Source organism: Crocodylus siamensis, chromosome 7 (assembly GCF_052110815.1).
Source record: "Crocodylus siamensis isolate JL-2025a chromosome 7, ASM5211081v1, whole genome shotgun sequence".
In the NCBI taxonomy this organism is placed as follows: Eukaryota; Metazoa; Chordata; order Crocodylia; family Crocodylidae; genus Crocodylus; species Crocodylus siamensis.
The window spans coordinates 47,548,525-47,575,672 of NC_143401.1; the positions used below are offsets into that span (position 1 = coordinate 47,548,525).

The 27,148-nt window shown below is 40.1% G+C and overlaps 1 protein-coding gene across 4 annotated transcripts in view; it reads left to right on the top strand.

The window, feature by feature from the left end:
• Nucleotides 1–27,148, top strand: part of ARID5B (AT-rich interaction domain 5B) — a 172,184-nt gene that overhangs the window by 6,539 nt on the left and 138,497 nt on the right. For all 4 annotated transcript variants that reach the window (XM_090057477.1, XM_090057478.1, XM_090057479.1 and 1 more), the window contains exon 3: nucleotides 12,821–13,046. In XM_090057477.1, the coding sequence (XP_089913603.1) occupies nucleotides 12,821–13,046 (226 nt within the window). The remainder of the gene's footprint in view (nucleotides 1–12,820; nucleotides 13,047–27,148) is intronic.

The following is a 27,148-nucleotide window of genomic DNA, read 5'->3' on the forward strand; positions in this document are numbered from 1 at the left end:
GATTTGTGCCCTCTTATTTGAAATTAGAATTGAGTCCTTTCCTTAGATTCCAAAATGTGTATCTTATACCCAGGTCTATCAACATCAGTAATAACAACACAGTTCAAACATGCAGATTATGATTATTAAAGGGTGCTTTAAAAATCATGCTAATAGCATCAATTTCCAATGTACACTTGCTCAAATTAATTCAGCTTTGGAAATCAAGCACATTGTAATAGCAGTGTTAGAGATCTGACATTTGTCATAAAATATCATGGTTTTGGTAATTGCATAGCCACTCTTTATATTTTTATCTCTCTCACCACCAGTAACATATACTGGCAAAGAAAGAGGGCAGTGACATTACTCAGGGAAGCCACATGTTGCTAGCCATTAGCCAGCAATCTGGTGTCCATGGTCACTTAAACAGATTTTTTTCCCCTTTATCTTCATTTTTCAGTGTATTCAGACTGTAAAATGCACCCACTGCTCTCTATAGTTGCTGTTCCCAGTCTGATCAGTGGCACAAAACATTAAACTCTTGTCTTTTGAGAATAATAGGCTTTACATGGTACACCCTCAAGCATGTTAAGATACTGTGCAGGCTGGAAAATAAAAATGTTCTAATTGTGTCTTTTAAATAAGCATAGGAGTGAATTAATTAGACTATATTTCGTCTTTAGTTGCTTAGTTACACAATAGTATTCCTAAGCACAAGTAAGATAAATTGGCTCTTTTTGTGCTGCTTGTCCCTTAATCATAATTACTGTATTGCTCAGGAGAGTAACACATACATAGATTTTGCATTTTTAATAATATTCAAACAATATGCACATGATATAGAAAGTATGTTCTGGTTCAAGCTCTTATATGCTTTTATTCAGGAAGAAGTTTTACTATTATGGGAGTAATATTTGCATTAGTTGCTCAGAGATGTAGTTTTGGGAAATACATAACTGAAATATTCTTGAAATGCTTATTCTGGCCCTTTAATTTGTATTCAAAATAACAATGCCTAAAGTCTCAGAACAGTCATACATACTTGATTTAAGAGCTTTTCCTTTGTGTGTGTGTGGGTTCACACCCAGTTTTAACCCTGCAGAAACTAGACATATGTGTGATTCATAATGTCATATCAAGTTGAGCTTTTCATTTTGTAGCTAAAATGTAGCCAGAAGGTCAGGGGAACATCGGCATTTTATGGCATTAATCTGGTGACCTTAATGTTTGGCAGGCATCCATGTTTCTATGTGAAGGTGCCAGGGTTATAGATAATAAAACAGTTTGTTTTCATTTTTGGGATATTTTAGCCCTTCTGGACAATGTGTAGTCTCTCTTTCCTGGGGGGACTGCTATGGGTAAGCAAAGAACTTAATTTCTGTCTACCTTGTTTAATGTTGGCTGTAAACAATGGGCAGATTGATATAGATATTGAACAATGGAAGATTCTGGCAAGAAACCCACTGTACATGCTCAGTAGATGTATGTGAAAATTGGCTCCATTGTTCTGTTGTATGAAAAGCAAGTAAATTATTTACAGATATTTGCTAATTAAAGCACATATTGTTTTACCAGCACAATAGAACACAATACAACAAAGAATAGACTTGCATAATTTAAACCTGCTAATGCAATGTACTCCTTGTTAAGAAAAATATAATTATGTAATCTGCAAGGAAGGCTCTTCATACTGTAACTGTAATAGGCAAAATTACAAACGAATTGCCTGTCAACTTGCCTAAACTAAAACAACTACTTGAGATCTGTAAGCCATCTGATGGGAAAATGTTTTGTCTGAAACCTATTTTCTCCTTGGTCAGAACTTCTATCTGCACAGGCAGATATAAATTCAATTTGAACTTCCATTCAGAAAAAAATAGGAGTTGCTATAGAAATCAGACTTCTAAGTGTTTGTGCTCTTCCCTCTAAACACCTTCCCTACCTAGCCACACACCACATTTCCTAGTATCCCACAAAGACCCAGCACCACTCCACTACGTCTTTCATGCAATTCATTTTGGAAATACTAAATCATGAAGAGGAGGCTGCATAAATAGTTATTAATACAAAAGGGACTAAATCCCTCATCCTTTTTATTATTTCACTTGTATCCTTTGTTTTGGCTCCTCACCTTGTTTTTTTGGTTCCTGACAGGTTGAGAAGGACATCACGGGTCCTACTGCCTTTAGACTTTGTGTTTTGACCTTCATTAAGTTTCTAACAAATGTATAAAGTAAATACAACCCAGTACGCAAATTTGGAAAAGGGAACAACACCAGTCACCTGAATGTAATAAGATCATTATAGCTCTTAAAATAATTGTTTGAGGATTACAGATTAAAGAGCCTGTTTTGGCCTTTCTAAATTCTAGCCTGTGTCACTTAAATTCCCATGTCATATGCATTTTCATTCAGGCTTTATTCTATTCAGTATTCCTAAGTACTTAAATGAAGAATGGTGGACATATAAGTGTTGTTTTGATATGTGTATGTAGGATTTTACTCCTACCACACTTGCATCTTAAGGGTGATTGATGTGTTATTAGATGCTCAGGGAGGAGAGCAAGCTGCCCAAATGCCTTCCCAATGGGCTGCATATGTCCTAGAATAGGAGTGCGTGTCAGGAAGTGGAAGGGACGTTTGTGGATGATGAACCTGAATAAGGACTTTGGATGGAAGGTGGAAATGAAAGCCTTAGCTGGCACTTAAGGCAGAGGATTGGGGATTCAGGAGATCTAGGTCTGTCACCATGGGCAAATTACTTACCCCATCTACAAAAGGAAATAGGTCCTTCATCATGTAGTTGTCAGGCTTAATTTGATAATGTTCAAAAAGTGCTTTTGATGGAAGTTGCTGCAGAGGACTAAAGGAATGTTAGCCATGGATCTAGCCAAATTTTTCTAATGTAGTGCTGCAGGTGCTACCACATGTGTAGTATGTGGGTCTGACATCCTCTCCTGCTAGGGTCACTACATGTTACCAGTAGATGCAAAAAGGATCCACCTTGGAGTATCTTATTCTTCCTAAAAAGCAGAATTTTTCTGGAACAAAGTTACAAACTGCTAATTATTGTATAGCCCTACAGTCCTGAAAGGTATTCCCCTAAGATGGCCACAATAAATAAGTGTAAATAAAGAGAAAAGGGTAGATGCCTTTTATAATATAAAATCTGCTCAAGAACAAAATACTATAAAAAATGTTCCTTATGGCTTTAGCTACTAGTAAGGCCATTGGAGAAAGGAAAGTAGGAAGGTCTTGTGGTTGTGGTTATAGGCTATGACATAGGTGCTCAAACTTTAGCCCATGGGTCAAATCAAATCCATGGAGCTCCTCATGGCTCTAGTAGTTTGGCAGAGGGAAGTGGAGGCAGCATTAATTGTCATGGCTTTCAGAGCCATGGCAATTAATGCTGCCAATGCTTCCCTGCCACCAAATTTCCAGACCTGTGCGGAGCCTTGAATGCCAGGTGATGCAACCCCAAATTGGATCATGCTAGCATGTGGGATGCTCCAGGGCTGAATCGGGTGTGCAGGGCCAGGCCAGTACATGGGGTTGTTCTAAGCCTGCATGCAGTGTGTGGGCCTGGGACACAACCGGACTTGGTGTACAGGCTGGGCCAGTGTACCCAGTCTAGGGTGGCCACTAATGCATCCCTCAATACCAGACAGCCAGCAGGCCTTCTTGGCCAATCAGCAGCAAGGGGCAGGGCTACCACCTCCCTGCCTTCCTCCCTCCGTGGCTGACTCAGAACTCCTCTCCTCCTGGTGCTGCACTGCCCTATCTTGAGGAACAACAAATAGAATCATGAGGACAAATAACTGACATGCATTTCCACCAATGAACTGAAAAATAGGCCTTTTTTGCTGTTTGTTCCTGCTTCAGCAATGTTCTTGGTTCAGGAATGGACAGGGTACAAAGGGTTTAAAAACAGGATGGCCTGGTAAAAAGCAGGAGCAATAGCCACCCTAACCAGATCACTCCGGCAGACTGACCGCATGCATTGATCCCATTCTGGATCAACCCTGCCTGTGGGATCCAGCCCGCAGATTGGTCTCACACCATTCATCTGGCCCACAGGGCCAGAAGTTTGAGCCCCACTGGGCTGTAACACAAGGAAACCTGGGTTCAATTCCTGATTACATTTCAGACTTCATGTGTGACTTTTGGCAAGCCATTTAGTGTTGTAGTGGGGAGGATAGTATTTCACTTGCTGACAGGAATACTGACCTGAAGTCCTCAGATGCTATGGCTTTTAGGGACAGTAAGCATTAGTAGCTCAAGAGGAACCTGCATGCACCCAATTTTTCACAGATTTCAGCTTGTATGAACATGAACCTGATCCTTTACGATGCTTCCACTCCTTTCTCCCTTCCCTTGTGCAAATACAATGCAGCTCTCCATAGTAGCCAAGTGACTTAAGATGTGCACCAGATTCTAGGGGAAAGAACAACCATTTTGTGTAATTTGCATGAGGGTCATGTAGTATCACTTTTCATCCAAATCACAGAAAAATAAAAAATACATGGGGTGTAAAGAAAGAGGATAATAGAGCTCTTTATGTCTAAGTGAAATACACAGTTCTATTATCCATAGTGAATGTAGTCCATAATAGTCAAATTGTATTTTGTGCTCCTGTGGGTGAATGTGTTTTCATCAACAATGTACAAGGTTGTAAAATATGCATCCCCAGCTATCTGCTGTGGTAAAGGTTTCAACAAAAAGACTGAAGATGTTTTCTAATGCAAATTAAACTGATCAGATAAATGACATGCAGTGTCTCCTATAATTGTCAGCAACAGTTTTTACAGTATGTCTCCTGTTTCTCTAGGCCACATATTTGATGTTAGTAGATTAGTAATTCAGTAGACAGCCATGCAGGTGTTCAAATCACTCCTGACCTCCAGAATTCCTTAAATGACCCCTGGAAGCACTGAAGTGAAAATATTCTCAATTTTCCTAGTTATCAGCACCAACTGAGAATTTGTGGTGTCTTGCGCCTCTTTAGAATCAAGATGTGCAGTCATCCCAAGTTGTCCTATAGCAACAGCCTTCTAAGAGTTAATATTTCTTTTTAAAATAATTATTGGCTTTAAACTGATCTAAGTACCGGACCTCTTTCTTTGAATATAAGCATTCCAACCATCTGCTGAGTCAGGCAATATAGGGTACTGTGCTTTCAAGTAGGCTGTAACGGTTGCTCAGACAACAGTGACATAATATTTAAGCATAATGGTTCTGAAAAAAAGTACTGTCCTTTTTTCCTGAACCTCTCCGAAAATGATAATCTGATATCTTTGTTTTAGTTAAAGCAGAATAGGAGGTGGCCTATTAAGATCAATATCTTTTTCTAAACCCTCTGCCCTCTAACTGCCTAACTTGATAGTTGAAAAGATTTTACTTTACTCTGGAGTCCTATAAATGTATTAAAATTATAGGCTGACTGAATACTAAATTTTAGTGGAACAGAAGAAAAGTGGCTGTTTTTGTAGGCAGTTATTTCAAGATTTAGACACCTTTGTGGGCAGGGAATACATTCCCAAGGACTGGTCAACATGGCTAAAAGGAGCAGCTGAAAGAAACCTAATTCCAAAGAAATACTGAAATTGGTGCTTATGTCTTTCTACCACAAACCTGAGTTTTCTGTGTCTGGAAAAAAACTGTAAATGTTCCTTTCATTAAAGACTTACCATGCAATAGAGACCTCATAAACATACCATTTCAGAGCATAGTTAATACGACATAAGTTGAATTTTTCTTTTAATACTGTATGCTACTTGGGTGGTTTTTCATATTTACATGGAGATGTAATTATGGGTGACATAAATGGTATACAGCAGATTTCTTTAATCTTCTGAAGGTTTGATAGTCATATGTCGCTGTATACCTGTTTTTTATTTATTTAATATCCATGTTCCTTTATCATATTTTTTTAAGATGTTCTTCATAAATAAGGGGTTTTACAAATAAGTGAACAATAATTGCTGTTCCAGTACTTAAGAGGGATTCACTGCATTAGTGATTCTGAAATGTGTGGGTTTTCTGAGGGAGCTATACCCCCAAGAGATTATTCATTTGGCTATGCTTTGGGCCTTATAATGGTATAACATCACAGAAGGAACTCTACTATCACTATTTATTATTATATTATGCTAACTAAACTGCTCCAAAGAAATAATTCAGTTTATTTTTTCTTCCTTCCTCCAAAGATGCAGCTTCTAGTTTAGTTTTTAATGTACAAATGCATCTAGCTGATTTGGGACACGTGTCAGAGTAAAAGGTGCTATGTCAAATAAGAGATTTTACACAATGAATACTGGGGTGCCTGACCCTGGGGGAGAGGGGTGGTTGTTTAGAAACCAAGATACTCCTGTGTGGTTGCATCAGGCTCTGGACAGGCTGTTGCCATGCAGCTGGATCAGGCCCTGGCTGGCCATTGACACATGGTTGCATTGATTCAGCTGTGTGGGAACAGAGCCCAATGCCTCTGTGCGGGGCTGGCCCAGCCACAGGATAATCTAGCTTCATGAGGCTTGGAAATATGGTTGCGGAGAAGTGGTGGCAGTGTTAATTGCTACTGTTTCCGTAGTGCAAAAGTTCTGGACCCAGGAGGAGCCCCGTGGGCTGGATTACATAGCTCTGAAGTCTGGACCTGGCCTGTGGGCTGGGATTTGAGTACCCCTGATAAGGAGAAGGGGGTATGAATAAAATTAATTGTTATTGTTGTTTGTTTGTATTATACTAGTCTTTAGGAGGCCTACTCCAGGCGAGGAGCCTCCTCTGCTAGGTGCTGCAACCACAGAAAAATGCTTCCTGTCCTTGGGAGCTTACAATCTAATTGTCTGTGTGAGTGGAACCCTGAGCTTGTTTGTAGTGCTACCAGAGCCCTTTAAGATCTCCCTCCCCCTCTATTTTTCAGTGCTTTTTTGGTATAAGGATCCGTCTTCTTGCCGTCAACAGTACTTAAGTTCATTAGCTATTTCAGACTCTAATTTGAATTATTTAGTAGTAGAACACATCAATAGTATGATGATGGAAAAACTAGGACTTAAGGACTTCTTCAGCAGTCTCAAACAGGAGAAATATTCTTATTGTGTTAATTAAAGCTGTGGTTTCAGGTCATTTAGTGTTTAGAACATCCAGTTCAGCTGTTCTGGTCTTATCCATTTGGGTGAAATCAGTGAAACCACTTTTATGGGTCGTTTGCCATCATGAGTAAAGGTTGCAGCAGTTGACTCTTAGCTAATACTCTCATTTCATGTGTATACCTAATGACATGAATTTACAAGGAACCTAATCCAAAGCCTGTTGAAGTCAATGAACATTTACTTTACTGGCTTTGAATCGGGCTGAAAGCAAATGGTGTTAAGGAAAAACAATCAATAGCAAGAGGGTGCATGTCTAAATTATACATCTGTGTTGAAGAAAATGCTACCCAAAACAGAAAGATATGCTTGGTTTGAAATGACTTTGCCATTAATTAGCAGAATAAATATTGTGATGTTTATTGCTTGTTCATTGTCTAGCTTGCCAAATAAGCCCAACCTGAAAAAATGCCATGATAATATACAGAAATAGGTTTCTTATTTTCCTTTTTAAAAATTAAGCCAAATGTGAAAGGTAATCATCATAAGCAGCCTGACAAGGGAACTGAGATACTTGAATAGAAGTTTGCAACCTATGTAATTTAAGTACATAGAAAAAATGCAGGGAAGTCGAAGTCAAACTCAAAACCAAAACTGGGCCCAGATCTCTATCTTTATATTTCAAAGATAAAGCTAGTTGTTTGCACTTTTCTTCATTGAGTTTTCAAATAGTTACAAATAGGCTTTGAAGTTCACAGCAAACGTAAGCTGAATGTCAGACATTCACACCTCTAAGACACTACTGCATCAGCGTCTAAAGCTGTAGACTCAGAAACCCCAGAAACCCTGCCCTGATCATGAAGAACATCATTACAAATTGGCATTTGTTTACATTGCTAAAATTCAAATCTGTAACTTGCTGCCACTGCAGCTCTGCCAGGAGTGGAAATTCTTGGGCAGGCAGAGTTTGGGGATTTTTCAGCACCATGCTCCCTATCCCATCATTGCTCCACTGCGCAGATCATATTTGTTTATTTATTCTTTCTTGTCATGTAAACAAAGGTAAAGTGAAGGGCTTCGAACTTCCTAGCATTTGCACTCATCTTTCATACACCTGAAGATTTAAATATTCCCCCTTAAAAGTTGTCAAAATACCTTCCATCTAACAGTGCAGCTCACCCCCTCTCCCCGAAATTATTTTTTTGAAATCTGTCCTTTTCCAAATAAAATATTCTCAGTGCAGCCAATGAAATGCTGTAGCCACCAATATAAATGTTGTTTCCCTTGGTTTATATTAAATTTAACTGCCTGGCAAACATAAATTCAACAACAAAAAAGGCCTGAACTTCAGTTGTGGGTTTATGAGCCCACACAACGGACTTTATTCCTATTTCATACATTGCTGGATTGTCTGGTAGCACCAAGCTCTGAAATGGTTTGGATTAGTAGAGGGACACATTCTGTCATTCTTAATTCTTCAAACACCCAGATGGAAATTTTACTTGATGAAGAACTCAAGAATGTGAATCATAGTTCTTACCCATTTCATAATGCAAGAAGCCTCATTATGGCTGCTTCAGTGCATTGTTTTATTCCAGCATTGTGTCACCAGCAATGGCCATAATAATCTACAGGTCCTTTTGCATAGCAGGGAAGGGATTAGCACAGGGGTGGGCAAAATGAGGCCTATGGGCTGGATGCAGCCCACCAGGCCATTCTATCCGGCCCGTGGGGCCCCTAAAAAAAATAGAAAATTGATATTAATCTGCTCCTGGCTGCCTGACATGCAGCCCTCCATGGCTTGCCAAAACTCAGTAAGTGGCCCTCTGCCTGAAATAATTGTCCACCCCTGGATTAGCATTTTCAGAGATGTATGCACAGACTAGTGTCCTCAATACAGCAAGGGGGGCGGGGGAAGCTCTACAAAGGCTTGGAAAATGCTGTTAAACCAATGTAACCTTTTGTCCCCTAAGAGTAAGTGCCATTTTGGGGGCACTGCCGGTATAGAAGAGCCACTAAGTGACATCAGAAGATAGAGCTTCTAGCAGAATTTTCAGTTCAGGGCTGTCCTTTCCCTGCTAAGAGGAAGCAGGAAGCTGATGCCCGTGAATGGCGGTGGCCAATGACAGTCTGGTTCCTGCAGCAACCAGCGGGAAGGAAATGCTGACTGGCAGTGAAGACAAAATGTCCTTGTGGGGGCAGAGCCTTTTTCCCCTGATGAATCTCCAAAAGCTGAGTGGCTTGAAGGCTGAACCACTTGGTAGCCCTTAGGGAGCACTAGGAGGAAAACCTTGTCATGTTTTTGAGATCTTGTACCTCATCCCTAGGTGATAGTCCTGGTTTATGGCATCCATCATTCTTGATTCAGGAAGTACTTAATTCCATACTTAAAGCATTTAGGTAGACCCAGTGAAATCTGTGGAACTGTTAAAGGGTGTACTTTCCAAAACATAAGGGAACCTATCTTCTTTTAATCACTTCAGTAACCTTAGGCACCTTTCTCTTTTGAGAAGTCCATCCTAGGTGCTTGAAGTGACACAAGTGTTTAAATACCTCCCTGAATCCATGCTGTGTGGATTATAGGTGACATTTTCAAGTGTTTGGCTTGGGTCAAACCAAAGGTGAGTTACTGGTAACTCTGAACAGAATGATACCAACACTGGGCATTTTGAAACTCACACACTAAGTGAGGGGTTGGCAACATATGCCCTGTGGGCCAGATCCAGCTCACAGAGCCACTGAATCTGGTTAGCAGAGCCAGAAGTTTCTGCATCTGCCTTCACCTGTGCTGAGGCTGAGCAACTGGAAGCTGAGCCCAAACTTACCAGGCAGCAGGGGACTGATCCAGGACTGGGCAACTTTCAGGTATGCCTGCGTTGCAGCCAGAATGCCAGGGGAGGAGAAGCAGCAGCAGGGTGGACACAGAGTCTGGCCACCCGGCCCTGGTGAAGCTCTGTCTGTGCTGTACTTGAGAAGCAGGGGGCTGGGAAAAGTAGCACCAGCACAGCTCCCAGCTGCCTAGTCCCGGCATGAGCACAGGCAAAGCCAACACCACACAGCCTGCTCTGGATTGGAGCCAGGTTGTTCTGGCATGCAGTTTGAAAAAGTTACTGGCCCCTATCCTAAGTCATTACTTACAGACAAAGGGCAAATAATTATAGGCAAAATCAACCAAGTAGTTTAGAAGGATGTTGTGCCCAAGTCATTTAAGTGCTTTGGACATTTTCATTCACTGCATTTAAGTGCAATTTGGTTTTTTTCTTCTCTGCACCCAGATTAGAAATCAGACCTGCTTAATTTCATTGGCTACCATAGTAATAGCTACTTTTTGTTATTGTTTATTCATATACTTCACTTATGAGTTAAACTGATTAAAAGAACCCTTCTGTGTTTACATTTTGAATTGTATTAGGTGCCCCAACAGTTTTTACAGCCCTAATACAATGATCATTTGCAAAGTACTAATATGATCACACAATGATTTTGATTTATTTTTTTCCTAGCCATTCATATTACTGTAGTGATGGCCAATAGAAAGTTGGTGATCTTAGTTGTTGCTGTGTGGTCGCTTTGCTACCACAAAGAACTTTAAATGTAAAATTGTGATTTATGCTCTTCACTGTTTCCTCATGTTATATCTGCTATAATATTCTACCTGCTTATCAAGCTTCCACTTAAATCCTGGCATGTGAAATGGAGGCTTGCTGGTGAATCTGTAGCAAAACACATGAACTGTTTTTCAATCATTTTACTTGGGTTTATGATTCCTGTATATACCGTATATGTGTTTAAAGGCTGTATTCTCAAAAACAAGTTTATTCATTGATGATATAATAGTGATTGTACTTTTTTTTGGTTTGCTTGGCTTACTTTGTACGACAGCCAAAGTTATCCTTTCCAAGAATTGGTATGGCTATGAAGAAACTAGTAATTTAAATAATAATCATTTGATTATAAAAGCTATTTTAAAAATAACATTTGAACCAAAAACTTGTTTGATCTTAAAGTTGGATAACAGCTGCTAAATAGAATCTTCCTATTACTGAACTTCAGAAATTGTTATACATAATGATTCTATTCAACATCCTAACCAGAAGACCCCATCCAGAAGCTAAGTCTTCATGCAGGCTGATTTTTTTCTCACTCTGACATTTAATAATCACCATGTAATAGCTATAAAATGCATAGCAACTACAGATCTTTTATTTCCAGTGGATGGTGTAATGAAATTGGGTGAAGCCATCCATTAAAATTGTACTTTGTGCTATGCAGTATTGTTTACAAAGTATTGACATTTGTCATAAACAGAAATTTAAAACATTGTCTTTACTGTTTGTTGTTCAGTGGAAGCTTCTATTCAGCACAATGATCGAGTTATTCAACACAATGATAAAGAAGATTCCATTACAAAAGATTCCATTCCATTGTCTTACTTAATATATATGCATGCTTTTTATTTTTAACCAAATATTTGTTATTGCACTAAATGTAATAGAAGGTGACTGTAAAGCAATTTTGTATCATATACGGAAAAGTGAAATATCAGATATGCTTTTCACCAAAGCTACCATAGATTTTGCATTGTATGTAACTTATAATAGTAAACCTACTTTTGTTTGATGTTTAGCAGTATTTTATTTATAGCAAAACAAAACAAAACAAAACAAAAACCAAAAACCCAACAACCCCCCCAGTCAGAATCAGGCATTTCTCTTTGTATAATAACTCCAAGAAATTGTTTCCTTTTTTCAAATAGCTGTATTTATTTTGGAGAAAAATGATGGTTTTATAAATTTACAGTAACTATAATCATGTTTTCACTAGAAATGTTTGGAGTGAAAGGTTCATTGTAAGTCAGTTCAAGTTAAAACATCAACTTTCAAATATTTAACTTAAAAATCTAGAGTTCATCTTGCTTTCCTGTTTCATTATTCTTTTTTTCTGAAGCCTTCTTCAGCCCTGCTCCCATAGTCAGCTATAAAACTTCTGCTTATTTATCACAACTGAAAAGAGTTGATTGTCTCCTGGAAGGACAGAAATTCAGCAATTAGAGATATTTAATTCAACTATATGTTCTGCAGGCTAAACTAAGTTTAAACTGTTTTCTTAGAACGTATTTTTAAGAGAAGAAAATAATTACAGTTCTTTAATAAACATAAGAATGTGCAAGTTTCTTTTGGTGGGAAACATATAACATGTATGTAGTATTTCTTTTGGTATTACATCACAATTTTATTTAATTTTTAAGACAAAAGTTAAATTTAATATTTGAGTATAAGCCAAGGGAAAATGTACCATAAACACAGGAATTTTCTGGTGAGTCAGAGTTCCAAGAATCTAAGATTTATTTAGTCCATTTATTTGAGGACCAACTATAACCATTAGTCATTAAGCCATGAATTTTTACATTATCAACTAATTGCACCCTAAAAGCAAGCTTTCACCCAAGCCATTGGGGACTACAGAAAGAATGTGCTTTCACAATCTACCTTTAAAATGCCTTTTAGGATTACTGCTCTAATGCTCTTGGATATTTTTTGTCACATATATTTGCTCCAAGTAAACAACTAACAGTGACACTAAAATGGCATGCAAATTACATGAATTATCAACTATTCTGTATCACAGGAAAAAGTAATCTGCCAACAGCAAGATAAACTTTTCCAATAACATGTCAAAGAGGCAGTATTACAAGTTTATCATTCATCATAGAGCTACACGTAATGCACTGTGTTCTTGTTTAACTACATCTTGCAGGATGAAGTCATTGCTGTTTCAGAGAAGGTAACTGTGAAGCTTGAAGACTTGGCAAAATGGGTACAATCAGATTTCTCCAAATGGAAGTGTGGTTTCCGAGCTGACCCGGTCAAACCCACGGAACTGGGCAAAAATGGACAGAAGGAATCCTTGATGAGATACAGACAGTCCACACTCAATAGTGGCCTGAACTTCAAGGACATTCTGAAGGAAAAGGCTGATCTTGGTAAATATATTTTCCTTTTCTAAAACTGGTGTGCATTCTTGCATATAGCTGTCTTGCTAAGGACAATAAGCCCAATACTTCCATATTCATTGAGGCTAAATTAGCATAAACTCTGACACCACTTCTATACCGCAAGTTTACTGGGCCTGGCAGTGATGCCCTCAAGCCCACCATGCTACTGCAGGGAACAGTCAGTTTGTGGTATAGGTACAACCAAAGAGCATGTCTACATTGCCAGATGCAGTGCAGTGTAGAGATATGCAAGCTAGCTTTGAATGACCTGATTTTGGTATTGGAAGCAATTTAGCTGCAGCAGCACAGAGCTTGGTATGAGCTAATGTAGCTTGCTTCTTGGCTCCTTTATGGCTAGCTCAGGTAACTCAATGCTGTATTGCAGTTTGTGGTGTACATGCACCCTAACACTTAATGCTGTTAGGTTCCTGTTATGAAGTCGCTAGCAAAGCTAATTTGTAAGGGCTTCCTGCAGAAGCTTTGTAGGCGTTGGAATCAAGCATCAGCTATCCATCATATGGGATTGAGTCTGATTCCCCCTTTCTCAGCAGTTAGAATTGTAGAAGAAAGAGATGCCAGTAACTTATTACATCATACTGGTCATCTCCTTGGTGATGCATGACCATCGCCTATCACTATAGCTTGCCCAGTCTTTGTCTAGGATAACGTTAGATGTCTGAAGTAATAAAGTTTCAGCAATTTCCTTGGAGATTAATTCACAGCTTAATGCATTTTACTGTAGGTTTGTACTAATACGTGGCCAACGCTTTATAAAAAACAGTTTAATTAATATTATACCTTTGTGCCACAGTTTGGTGTTGCCACCCAGTGGATCTGTTCCTCCTTGCTCACTTCCTTCCCAAAAATGGTGAGATACAGGAACATATGTGGATAACTTTTCTGCTGTGTGGGAGTCTCCAATGCTATGGATGCCAGCAGATTTGCATCCTTCATTTGCCATAAATACTCCTAGTCCTACAAGAGGGTCATTGTGTACCTACGTTTAAGTCTATGGGTGGAGAGATCTGCTTACATACAGGTTTAAGGTGTAGGTGGGCACAGAACTCGGGTCTAATACTCCAACTTTATAGGAGTTGCCCAGGTACAACTTTCATTGTCTTTAATGGGACATAATCTTACACAAGGACTGAAAGATGATGGGGCCAATTTCCATAAATAACCCATGACAGCTTGATTAGGAGTCTAACATGCAGCCCGATGGAAAGTAAAATATATTTTGAAGTATAGTCTAATGACTCTGCTTAGACTGGCAAGTTTAAAAAATGAAAGACTGAATGATTTCAGGTTTAGAACGTAATTGATGAAAGGTAAGGAATTAAACATTGTCTCATATTTTGTCAGTTTCATAGGTAGAAGTTTCCTTATCAACCTGAGACGTTGATAGAGGGCCATAGTCTTAACTGTGTAAATGGCAGATATCCACTGTATTTCTTTACATCACCTGAGGATCTGCCTTGTAGAATTCCTTTTGAATCTCAGCTTTCCTGTATAATGCCATGTGAAAGGGATTGTATGATGTGGTGTCTGAGATTAGCAGACGAGGGACTGGCCGTCAGGATCCAGGAAGGCACTTGCAGCCCTATGTTCCTATGTAAATGATGAAAGGATTTTCTCCATCTTATGTTACATCAAATATATAGGATGGAAGTTTAAAGTGGAATTGTCAGTTGATCTTTTTGTTCTTACATCTACACTAAGATTTACACAACTTTTATTATTCTTTTTTTCTTGTTGCAATTACACTATTTCTGGTATTTCACTGCTGTTCTTCATTTCCAATACATTTCTTCATATCTGTTTGGTGTGTCAAAAGAATCTTAATGTTTTTTAAACAGAACTTTTGTGCTTTAATGTGTTCTTGTTTTGTTTTAAACAAACAAACAAAAATCCTTTGCGGTAAGTTATAAAACCAGTATTATTTACCCAGGAGCAAAAGAAAATTATCTTGAAACCTAGTATACAGAGTTCAGAGTTGAATGTCAAGCCTTTGAATATAGACTTTATATTGCAAATTCATACAGAATCTCAACTATAACAGTATAATTTTGATAACCCATATTGCATTGCATGTAGTTTTCTTTTAGATTGTAAGTCAGACTGTGGCTCGTGTCTGTACAAAATACAATTTTGACTGTTGTCTGGTGGGGTTTTTTTAATGTTCTCATTGTGATTGATTATTATTGGTATGAAACCCAAGGGTACAAGGCGACATTTAGCTGGTTAACCTTGTTGCTTTAAAGAATAGGAATAGCCTGTGAAAGGTAGTCCAGACAACTGTTTTTGTTTTGTTTGTTTTTGTTTTCATAGTTTCACAGTTAGTAGGGTCAGAAGGGACCTGAGCAGATCATCAAGTCCGACCCCCTGCCATGGCAGGAAAGAGTACTGGGGTCAAACGACCCCAGCAAGGTGAATGTCTAGCCTTGTCTTAAAGTCCCCCAGGGTAGGAGCCAGCACCACTTCGCTTGGAAGTTGTTTCCAGATCCTAGCCGCCCTAACAGTCAAGTAGAGGCTCCTGATGTCTAATCTGAATCTACCCTCTGCCAGCTTGTGGCTGTTATTTCTAGTCACTCCTGGTAGTGCTTAGGGGAACAGGGACTCCCCCAATGCCTACTGATCCCCTCTGACTAGTTTGTAACAGGCCACTAGATCCCCCCTCGGCCTTCTCTTATGGAGGCGGAACAGGTTCAGGTCCCATAGCCTTTCCTCATAGGGCCTGCCCTGCTGCCCCCTGAGCATGCGAGTGGCCCTCCTCTGGACCCTCTCCATGTTGTCCACATCCCTCTTGAAGTGCGGCACCCAGAACTGGACGCAGTACTCCAGCTGTGGCCTGACTAGTGCCGCACAGAGGGGGAGTATCACCTCCTTGGACCTGCTTGAGATGCATCTGGGGATGCATGACACGGTGCAGTTGGCCTTCCTGACTGCATCCCCACACTGCTGGCCCATGTTCATCTTGGCATCAATGATGACTCCAAGATCCTTTTCTGCCTCTGCACTGATGAGAAGGGAGTTCCCCAGCCTGTAGGTATGGTGCTGGTTCTTCCTCCTCAGGTGCATCACCTTGTACTTGTCAGTGTTGAATCCCACCCTATTCTCGCCCACCCACCCCTATAACCTGTCTAGGTCCAGTTGCAGCCTATTCCTTCCTTCTAGCATGCCCACATCCCCCTACATCTTAGTGTCATCAGCAAATTTAAACAGTGCTTTTTACCCCCTCGTCCAAGTCACTGATGAAGATGTTGAACAGTGCAGGCCCGAGGACTGAGCCCTGCAGAACCCCACTGCCCACATCCCTCCAGGTCAAATAGGACCCGTCCACTACCACTCTCTAGGTGCAGCCCTCCAGCCAGTTGGCGACACATTTGACTGTGTAGCTGTCAACACCACAGTCCCCCAATTTTTTAAATGAGAATAGGGTGAGAGACAGTGTTGAAGGCCTTCCAAAAGTCCAGAAAGAGTATATCCACTGCTACCTCTGCTTCTAAAGATTTGGTGACCTGGTCATAGAAGGCCACCAGGTTGGTCTGCCAGGACCTGCCTCTAATGAACCCGTGTTGGTTGTCCCAAGCATAATCTCCCCTGCTGGCCCCTCGTGGACATGTGCCATAATAATTCTCTCAAAAAGCTTACCCAGGATTGAGGGAAGACTAACTGGCCTATAGTTTGCTGGGTCCTCCTTCCTCCCTTTTTTAAAGATGGGAACCATGTTGGCCCTCTTCCAGTCCTCTGGCACCACACCAGAGCACCATGAGTGCTTGTAAAGGCGTGCCAGGGGTCCTGCAATGACCTCAGCTAATTCCCTTAGCACTCTGGGGTGGAGATCGTCTGGACCAGCTGATTTAAATACATCCAGTCCCTCCAGAAGTTCCCTGATTAGATCCTCACTGACCCTTGGCCTAGGTGAGCCTCCCCTGGGGCCTGAGGGGGACCCAGTGGCGGGGGCTGATCCAGTCCCTGCTCAGGAAAATGGAGGCAAAGAAGTCATTAAATAGGTTAACTTTGTCATCTGGTATGGCGACCAGATTTCCTAGAGTGTCTTGCAGGGGCCCCACATTACCAGGTACCTTCTTTTTGCTCCCTATGTATTTAAAAAAGGTCTTCTTGTTGTCCTTGATCTGGGTAGCTAGTCCCAGTTCCAGTTTTGTTTAAATCCAGTATTAAAATTATTTTTGTCAATGTTGTTGGAGCCAGATATCAAATGAATTAAATGCCTTTTGCTTTCCTGGCCAGGAAATAACTTGAAGGAATTAAGTTTTTCTTGCTATGGAAACAGCTATGTTTGGCAGTGCCAGGAAAGAAAGCCATAGGCCCTCTTCCCCCTTATTTGGTTTGACTGGGATCAGGGTTTAATCGCCTTAATTGAAAGGGTGCTTTGATCTAAGCTGCCTTGCTATCAATGTGTCTGTGACAGGGGGCAGTCTCAGAGCCAGTAACAATGTTGGCCTGCCCACCTGTCTAGGGCAGTCTGCCCTCCTGACTCATCTGCCACACCTTTGTTGTATTTAAGTAGTTGTTTATAGGTGGGAGGCTGTCCATTTTTTGCCCTAATGCCAAAGGCATAATACATGGTTCTGACCTCCATTTTACCATGTTCCGTGCCTCACAGATGGCATCCAAAAGACCACTTCCAACTCCCCTGGCCCCATTGCTGGGCTGCACTTGACCACTGGCCCAAACTTGGCCTCAGGCATCCTTGGACATACCTTGGCCTGGCCTCTGGCCCAATTTGGCCTCAGGTGTCCATAGATGTGCATGGGTCACATGCTTCCCTCACTGGGTCCTCTACTCCGGCCAACCTACATGTAGTCCTTCAGGCCCCACAGACCCTACTCTACGCAGTCTCTGGCAGAGAATATGTCCCCTCACTGGGGCTTTTCAGCCTTATACCCCTTGGGCCTCCAGTGTCTGTTGACATACCTGGACCCGTAACTCAGTCAAAGGCCCACTCATTCACGTACCTGTCAACGTGCGTGGACCCTGCCTCAGGTCACACTCAATGGACCTGGGCCCTAAGCTTTTCTGTTGGGGTGTGCTCCCCTAGCCTTTCCCCTCCACAGTGTCACCCACAAGGCAGTGAGGTCTGAGGCTTTCCTGCACCCCATCCTTGCCTTTCACTAGGGAGAGACAGGTGTGGCATTTCCTGGGAACTGCCCCACCACAAGCAGCCACGCTACACCATCCAACCCCAGCAGGTTGTAGTTTTAAGTTATTCCCCAGGACCAGGAACCTCCTCCATCCTCACAGTTCCTACCCATGACCTCCAGGTGTTCTGGTAGCATCAGGACTTCTGCTAGGTGATGTTCATCCTTCAGCTCCACAATTGCAACTGGCAGCCCTGCTCCTTGGGTCTGGTCTTATACCCTGGCTGCCTATGCCTACACCAATCAGGCAGCCTTTTGACTGCCATGTGACTGCCTGATTGGGTCTGCTCCCACCTACAGGCTGCTCAAGCCTTAAGTGGCAGGCACCAAAGGTGCCCTGCCACAGTGTCCTCTAAACTGACTTTGTCTCAGTTGTATATGACCACAATTAAATTTTGTTTTGCAGATAAATCCAGTTTTAAAGTGGGGTGATCTTGAGCTATTGATCTGTCTGTGCCCTCTCTGCTCTGTTGTCAAAATGGGACATTTGCTGAACACTGTATGTTCATGGAACTCCCCTAACCCTCAGCATCACACCCATGCAACAAATTCAGCTGCACAGTACATACAATGCTCAAAAATCTGCTAGCTTTAGCTATGGCTATTAGGGTTCTAACATGATCTTTCAGACAACTAGGGACAGGGTCTTTTTTTCTTAAACCATGTTGTAAAGTTTTATTTTTATAGACAGCACAGGGTAAGCTGATTGTAAGTTTCATAGTTTAGTCCAGCCTTTATGGGAAATAGGTCATCAAATAATTCTGTGAAACAAATCCTGTCTACATTAGTCTGCTAGCAACACCCATGTTTAACTGTGGATGTAGATTAACAAATTTCTGAATCTTCTGTTGACAAGGCCTAGATAAACCATTTGATTTCCTGGCACTGTTTGCCTTGGGGAAACATACATTTCCTTTATGGAGAAATCCTATAGGACTGAATAGAAAAATGATGTAACTATCCTCCAGTGTATCTTTGAACCATCCTGTAGAATTTAATAGAAAATTATACCTCTCCTAAGGAATTCCAGGAATGGCTCAAATAAACCATGCAGAAGGAATATCATTCAAATTCAATAGGCTTTTAGAGAAATTTCTAGAGAAACTGAGATATTTCTATAGAAGCAAATTGTTGCATCGATATTAAATTATGTAGGACTTCTCCTTAAAGATCATATGTAAAAAAAAAAAAGATATTAAAATATTATTTTTCTGAGGTGCAAGGTTTTCTGCCTCAAAAATAATTTTTTTCTATGTTTTGGGGCATTTATGTTATACATTCTGTTCCCATTTACAAATATGTCAGCATTGAATGCTAGGGGTTAATGTCTTCAGTCTATTTATAGCTTTCAGAATATTTCTTTCAAATGTTGATAAAAAATAAAGAGTAACAATGCAGCATATAAAAATAGAGTTGTTAGGAATGTATTATTCATAATGAACATGAGAACCTGTTTTTCCAGAAGAATTGGTCTGATTAAATCATTCACTACAAGGGCCTCTAGTTATTTATTTTTGTCTTTAGAATTATTTAGGGGATTTTTCTCTGTAACAAATGGACTTGCATAACCATATTTGGTAAACTGGTTGGACATTGCTGAATGAAGAATTATTTCATTTTGCAAACATTTCAGCAACTATGTCATGTAAACACTATCAGTTAAATGTAGAAAAGTTGCATATTTGTATTCCTTGAGCTATAGTTAAAAAAAAAATCAAATTATTTTATATAACATTGCTTCTTACAGAGTTCCTTTAAGTGAAGTATGAAAGCTGCAGTGTAAGCTTTATTGGACTATAAATATGTCATTATAGTTGGACTACATTTATGTGCTTTGGATTGTTGTTTAAGCCAAGAAAATATGTCTCTACAGGTTGACTTTTTATTGAAACCCTTTGAGGCATACAACAGAATGTATTTTAGGCCAAGGTTATTAAAACAGCATTTTCATTTTTGCAGCAGACTCATTGTCAATTATGCTGCCACAAACTGTCTGTGGATAGGCAGTTATGAATGGCTTCATCTCTAAATGTGTCTTTAGAAAAAGAAATAAAAGATAAAGGAGTCAGAGCTGAAATTGAGAAGAGAGATGAGGGGTGAGGATGACTGAATTTAGTGCTTGGAGGCTGCATTTGTTGGGGTACACCCATTCTGTGGAACTGCCTGTGTTTAGTTGAGAAATGGCCTTCTTTCCCACCTCTTCTGCAGTTGCTATATTGAACACACAGAGATTTTTCTTTGTGGGGGTGGGGACTGGGTGCTGAATCATGGGTGACTTGTCTGGCAGAGATTCTTCTTGGACCACCTGTTCAGTCACAATTGACTGATTTGACTCGCTTGAGCATTTCATGACAAACTTTGGGTTCTGGTGTTATACTTAATGTTGCTACTGTTTTATACAAGGTTTATGACCTTTGTCATCCTTAAGTTTGTGGTTTGGGTGGCTATATTGTGAACTGCCGTCATCCAGTGGCATTGCAATTAGAAATCATCATCAAGTTCTGTTGGCTAAGATGTTTTTCTACCATAACCTGGGCTTGTATTTTGGCTTATTACCCTTGACCTCTAAATGCAGATTTGGAGAAACTGAAAGTGATTTTCACTACTTTTAAGTAATATATTTAGAGGTGCACCAATACATCAGTCCAGCATTGGATCGGCACCAATATAAAGAAAATTGAATGTATCAGAAATCGGCCTGTTGTGGCTGATAGTTTCGCCAAAAAATGCTCATGCATGCACACAGCCACAGCGCAGCATGTAGGTGGCGAGGAGCACAGCCTAGCAGCTTGGAGAGCTGCATCCAGCTGGTAAGTCTGTTGTGGTCAAAGGAGAAGGGGGAGGGAAGCGGCATAGGGGGGCATATCAAGGCCCCTGTGATGAGGGAGGGAGTAGGGTGCAGGGGCTGCCCAGCCAGGGTGGGGTAGACCATGGGATAGAGCTGCAGCTCATTTGGGGAATGCATGGCATTGGGTGGCTCCCACCACGGTGTGAACCCCAGGAGGGCACAGGGGGCATATGCCCCCAGATCTGCGAAGCAGGGTGGGGTACAGCTGTGGGCTGGGGCCTGGTGGGAGGCTAGGCCAGGCTATACATGGCAACAGTGATGCTAGAAGGAGGGCTATGGGGGAGTGGGGGGCTGCAGCCAATCCAAATTTTTCCATAGCCCCTCCCATAGCTCCCTTCTCAGCACCACTGCTGCCGCTGCCCGCCCCAAGCGCAGCCCTGGCCCAACTCCCCTCCTCACCTCCCACATTGGTGCACCCCTAAATATATTCTTGTATGTTCCTTGTACATAATGATGAAGAAGATTTTAATGTACTTGATGCTCCTAGGAGCATCAGGTACTGCTGTAAATGAAGCTTATCTTTCTGCAACTATCATGTACTCATACATGTAGGATGAGGATTAAAAGAGCGTATTTTTTGTTTTTTCTTCTTTTTTGCTTTTCTATCAGTTCTTTAACAGTTTTGTCTTGTAAACACTTGGGCACTGACTTCAGTGGAGTTAAACTATCATAACAATGGAGTAACTCAGTGGGGATTGACCCTGCCTGCCTTTTCTTTACCCATCTCTTTGTTTGCAAAGGGACATTTTAGGAACTTGTGCTTTCAAGTAAATCCTTTTACTTGTAGATAAGTCAGGCCTTCACCATCCTGGCTGTTATGAGCTGAGAGCTGATATCTCATTTGTTATAGGGGCACCTAGATTTTCATTCTTGAGAATTCTAGAACTAACATGAATTCTCTTTGTTATCATTTATCATATTCGTTGAATTCAGAATCTTCTTGTTTAACTCATCATGATAATTTTCTGACCAACTAATTGTTACCTGTTCAGTATATTGCTATTCCTCTGGATTTTTTGCTGTAATCCACAATTTTTTCTCTTTATTTGACTTTCGCACTCCTGTCTCTGTAATTGTTATGACACACCTTCTCGGTGTTGGTAAGCCTTACCTGATAATCCCATTGCATTATTTCTGTTTTCTACTCAGTGCCACCTGTGCCAAAGCACACCAAATTTTACCTTCTCTTGTGGATCAAAGTGAGACCTTTTAATGCTACTTAGGCAGCCCTATTGATATAGTCACTTTTCAGTGGATAAGGGTGATTATTACCATGGCTTGTCTAAGGTGCTCAGGGGAGCCTGAATACAGAAAGATGGCTCTTTGGGGAAAGAGCAGACGTTATTGGATGTCTTGTATTATGAATTTATAAAACATCTAGCACATGAAGCATCTAGCACATGCAGCCCTATAAATAACAATGTCTACAAACCAGAGTTCAGCATCTATGGATCAGTAAATGGAAATACTGAAGGTTAGGCCTTTTTTGTTTAGTATGTTTTACTGCATTCCACATTAGGGATGCTAAGGCATGAAATGGTCTAATACCTTTTCCCAAGGCACATAAAAGATACAATCCTGAAAGACATAGAGCGAACTCCTGTTGAAGTCAATAAGAACTGAGGTCACATAGCATTTAGGAATCATGCAGATTGTCCAAACCTCCTCTCCTTCATTTATTTATTAATTTATTTATTCATGTACATAGTTAGTTATTCATTTGTTCATGTGTTCATTTATTTATTTATTTGTTCTTGTCTGATGAACTATAATGTCTTAAGTTGGATTTTTTTTTAACTCTGTGCATTTTCCCCAGTCTCTGTTTAGGATTGGCTGGTTATGAATGCCTATTAAATACTGAAAAGTGGTGCTGTGGTTAGGAATGATATGCCTTCAATGTTCTACAATTCTTGCCTGCCTTTTTTCCTAGATAACATTAGCAGTGTCTGGCTCGCCGTTAAAGGATTTTCTTCTCTTCTCCTCAGACTTCTTCCCTTGTTCTGTCTGTCCAGCCACTGGTTTTCCTCTTTGAGATTTCTTCGGCAACAATCTGAAATTTGGGGAGATTGACAGGGTTTTATGGAGGCTATGTTTGGCCACCTGGCCATTTAATTCTCTGGGTCACTACCTTGTCCAAGGCATGTTTTGATGATTTAAGTGCTGTTAATTTCTTCCTTTCTCTAGGGACAGAATACTTCATAATATTTGAAGCTTATGGTGGCAACAAAAGCATTTTAAAACACAGCCCTGGCTGGCTATGGGAGCCATTCTTTCAGCACTGGTTTGTGTTGAGTCTCTTCTACTTGTGGCCACAAGTTTTTGGGAGAGGAGTTTTACCACAACACATTTGATGTCCTTTAGAGTTATTACAATCTGATAGCTAATGTATCTAGATACCAAATGGCTTAGTGTTTTTGTTCTTTAATTTAATTGCCGTGTCTTCATTAGGAAATGTAAGCAAAAATCAAGACTACTGCTCATTAGGTAGACCCTAAGAGACAACAGATTTCCCTTTATTGTTTCATGAAGCAACAGTAAAGCTAATATTATCAAAGCTGAGCTGATATCAGTTGCTATTGTGTCAGCATTTTTATATCAGTATGACAGTGCAATTTCTTGGTAGTATAGGGTACAGCCATTTGCATTTTTGTCCATTCAAAACATTAGGGAAAATCAATATTGCTAAATGGGAAATCGCAAGGAGCCAAATTCTAGTCCTAGTGAAGTCAATGAGGCTGAAGTTTGCTTGGAGGTCTGCTAAAGCTGAAGTAGCACTTGTTTGTACCAATAGGAGACTTTTACCAAAAACTTCAATGGGAGCAGAGCTGGCCCAAAATCCTCACAAGAAATTACAAACTCTTCAAGTATTACAATCAAATGCAGTATAAAAGCCAGGAGCTTTTATACAGTGACAGTGTCCCTGTAAAAGACTTTGGCAAGTTTTAGCTTGCTTTCTGTCTGTTTTTAGCACCAAGATTGACCTTGCCTGGGACTGTAATAACCTGCATACATCTGCTATCCAGGATTTTTTCCCTTGTAGTCATTGTTGGATCTCACATGTAATTCTTACTGACCATGAGATTTTGTTCCAGTAACTGAAAGCTTGTGTGTTGTGCTTTCTGATGCAGAACTCACATGGTCTGAATCTTATTTATCTAAATGTGTGCCTTTTCTTTTGATCTTCTAAGGGGTGCTTTTTCCTCTCCAGCTCTCTAGTTTCCCCTGCTGACATCTTTTTTTGGGGTCCCTCATGGATCAGATTTGGGGCTTCCATTGTTTTGTGTCTGCGTGATTATTTTTTTTTTGACCAGTATTAATTAGGGAAGTGAGTAAGCTTTCTATGCAAAAGTTACCTTCTACAACTGTCTTTTCTTATAGATCCAAAGGCACCCTTTTATGCCTTGTATCATTTCCATTTAGATAGCCAAATCTGAACATCTATACAAAGTATCAGTACTGTTGGGTGGATGTGCTAACATCCTTTTTTCATTTTTCCTGGCTATTTTCCTTTGTAGATATTCTGCTTTGTTAGGCTACAGAACTTGGAGTTGTGCAATCATCTTTGACTCCAAGCTCTCTGTTAATCTGGCTGTGAAACTGTCTTAATACCAATTTATGAATCATTCTAGACTGTAACCTCTGCTGTCTTGCTAAGATGTAAAGGCTCTTATGTGTACTCTGACATTGTGGCCACAGCATGTAATTCCTTTTCTGGAGGTAAGGAGAAGAGCCAGACACAGCTTATTCAGAACCTCACTTCTGAATTGCTCTTCAAAGCCAGGAGTTCAAAACAAATTACTCCCATGCCCAGAGAGATTGACTGTCGTTGGGTGAGGAAAGCAGGTTGTTTATTAAATGTCTTTTCTTACATGTCTGGTACTTGAAGGTTGGCTTATCACCAGGTGTTCCTGAAAGCCTAGCCCAAATTCTACCTGCTCTGCTGCTGAAGAACTATTAATTGTTCTTTAAACTACAAACACACACTTTGAATTAAATAATTTACTTGCTATTCTTCTCACCTTTATTCCCAGATTAAACTCTGAGGGGTTCTAAGGCTAGTTGCTTGCTACAGTATGATAGAGATATACAATCTGTAGGAAATAAAATCATATCAGGTAATCAGACTTTAGAAATAAAGATAAATCCACATGCACACCATAACTTCAACACGAAATGTCATTACTCCTGCTGAGAAACGGGTGCCTTTTCCAGAGCTGGAATGACAAGTTACTAAAAGTTAACCCCCACCACACCTCTCCATACCCACACACCCATACATATATAACACTCACCATCATTTCTCATTTTAGGAGAAGACCAAGCAAGTTTCTTGTGTAAAAGTGGTCCAGTATTCAATTTTTTATAGACTGCATGGTCTTACCCCTTTGATGCTTCCCCATATACCTTCCTTGTGTATGTACAGCTTGGGGAGTTAGCTTGCTAATACCTGCTCTTTCTCCTCACACCCTCCCTTTCCCATCAACTCTGGTTTGCCTAACATCTGTAGTGAGCCAGCGAGTAGGAATGGGTCAGGAGTCCATGATTCTGCAAGAGTGACTGAATGAGTGGGAGCCAACCAGTAAAGTTGCCTCCCTGTGACTTCAGAGAGTCAAAATCTTCTGCAATGTACACATGATTCTTATTCACATTATGAAGAGGTATACTCATTCACATTGAGAAGACAAAGGATCTACATTGGTAGCCCTGCTACATGAACTTTTAAGACTCCTTTTATTAGTACTGTGATTTCATAATCTCTTTTAGTTCATTTGGATTATATTTGTCATTTTACATTTGATACTAGCAGAAAGTGAAAGTTATTGATAGTTCAGATTTCTTTTTTTTACCTGGGAGATGAATTAATCTGAATACAATATGTATGTGATATATGAAATAGCATGTATTATAATTGGATGGCTTAGTTCTGGAAATCAATGTTGCATAAACTTTACTTCATTTAGCAAAATCTGTACCATGTAAAATTAGCTCTTCCTTAATTTTATTGTTGATAGTAATTTGCTAGTAAAAATAAATCCTCAACATTATGAACATTCAGCCTGTATCTCTTTAGCTGACTGTTACATTGTGAAGGACAAATACTTGCCACCATAAAAAGGCTTCTGTTTTGTGACTGATAATATATATTATTTTGAAGGGAATATATTTCAGCAGCTCATGAAACACAAAGGTGAATTCTCCCATCTGTGGAGTGTTGTGTAATTGATATAAGTAGAAGCTGAAATTCAAAATAGGCTTATACAGAAGCGCACATTTGACTTTTCTAAACATTTAAATATGTATATCACACCCTCATTTTAAGATGCTGGTTAATGACTTTATGAATGTTGGTAGTCAGAGCATTACATGTAGTTTGAGAAATGTCTGGATATGCTTGCTAAGCGGTATTATTCTGACAGTGTACTAAAGGCCATCTTCAATTTGACTGTGCTCTACTTTGTTATGCTGTGAAAGAAAAAGATAATTCAGCAGAGCATTGTGCTGTCGGGTAGAGACACCACACTTCAGAATACAAATATTACTAAGGATAAATGAATCATTAAAAGAACAGTAGCATAAAATATCTGATGAATGAACTCCAGGAGTCTATGCTGGGATACATTTAGCATTCATGGACAGTACCATAATACATGAACTAATAGTATTGGTTCTACATTCAGATGCCAAAAACATTTATGGACTCAGAATAATTGTGAATTACAAGGATATAAATACATAGAGGGGGATTTGGGGATATCATAATAAACCATGAGAAAGATGCTAGACTGGTTTCTAATGTTACCAGAACCTTGAGATATATTTACAACCTTGTTCACACTCCTACAGTTTTAGGGGGCAATTTGCCTTTCAATGCAGGCTTATGATTCCCATTAGTGCCAAAGGGAGTTATGCATGTGTACCTAGGGTAGGATAGATCCCTGCATGTTATACGGACTGAGGATTGTATTACAAGTCTAAAATATAATTAAAACATGAAAATGGTCCCTCTTGTCTTCCTCTGGGCTCCCTCATGTCCTGTTCTTCTTTGAGTGATAAAGGGAGTATAGGTAGAGTGTGACAGG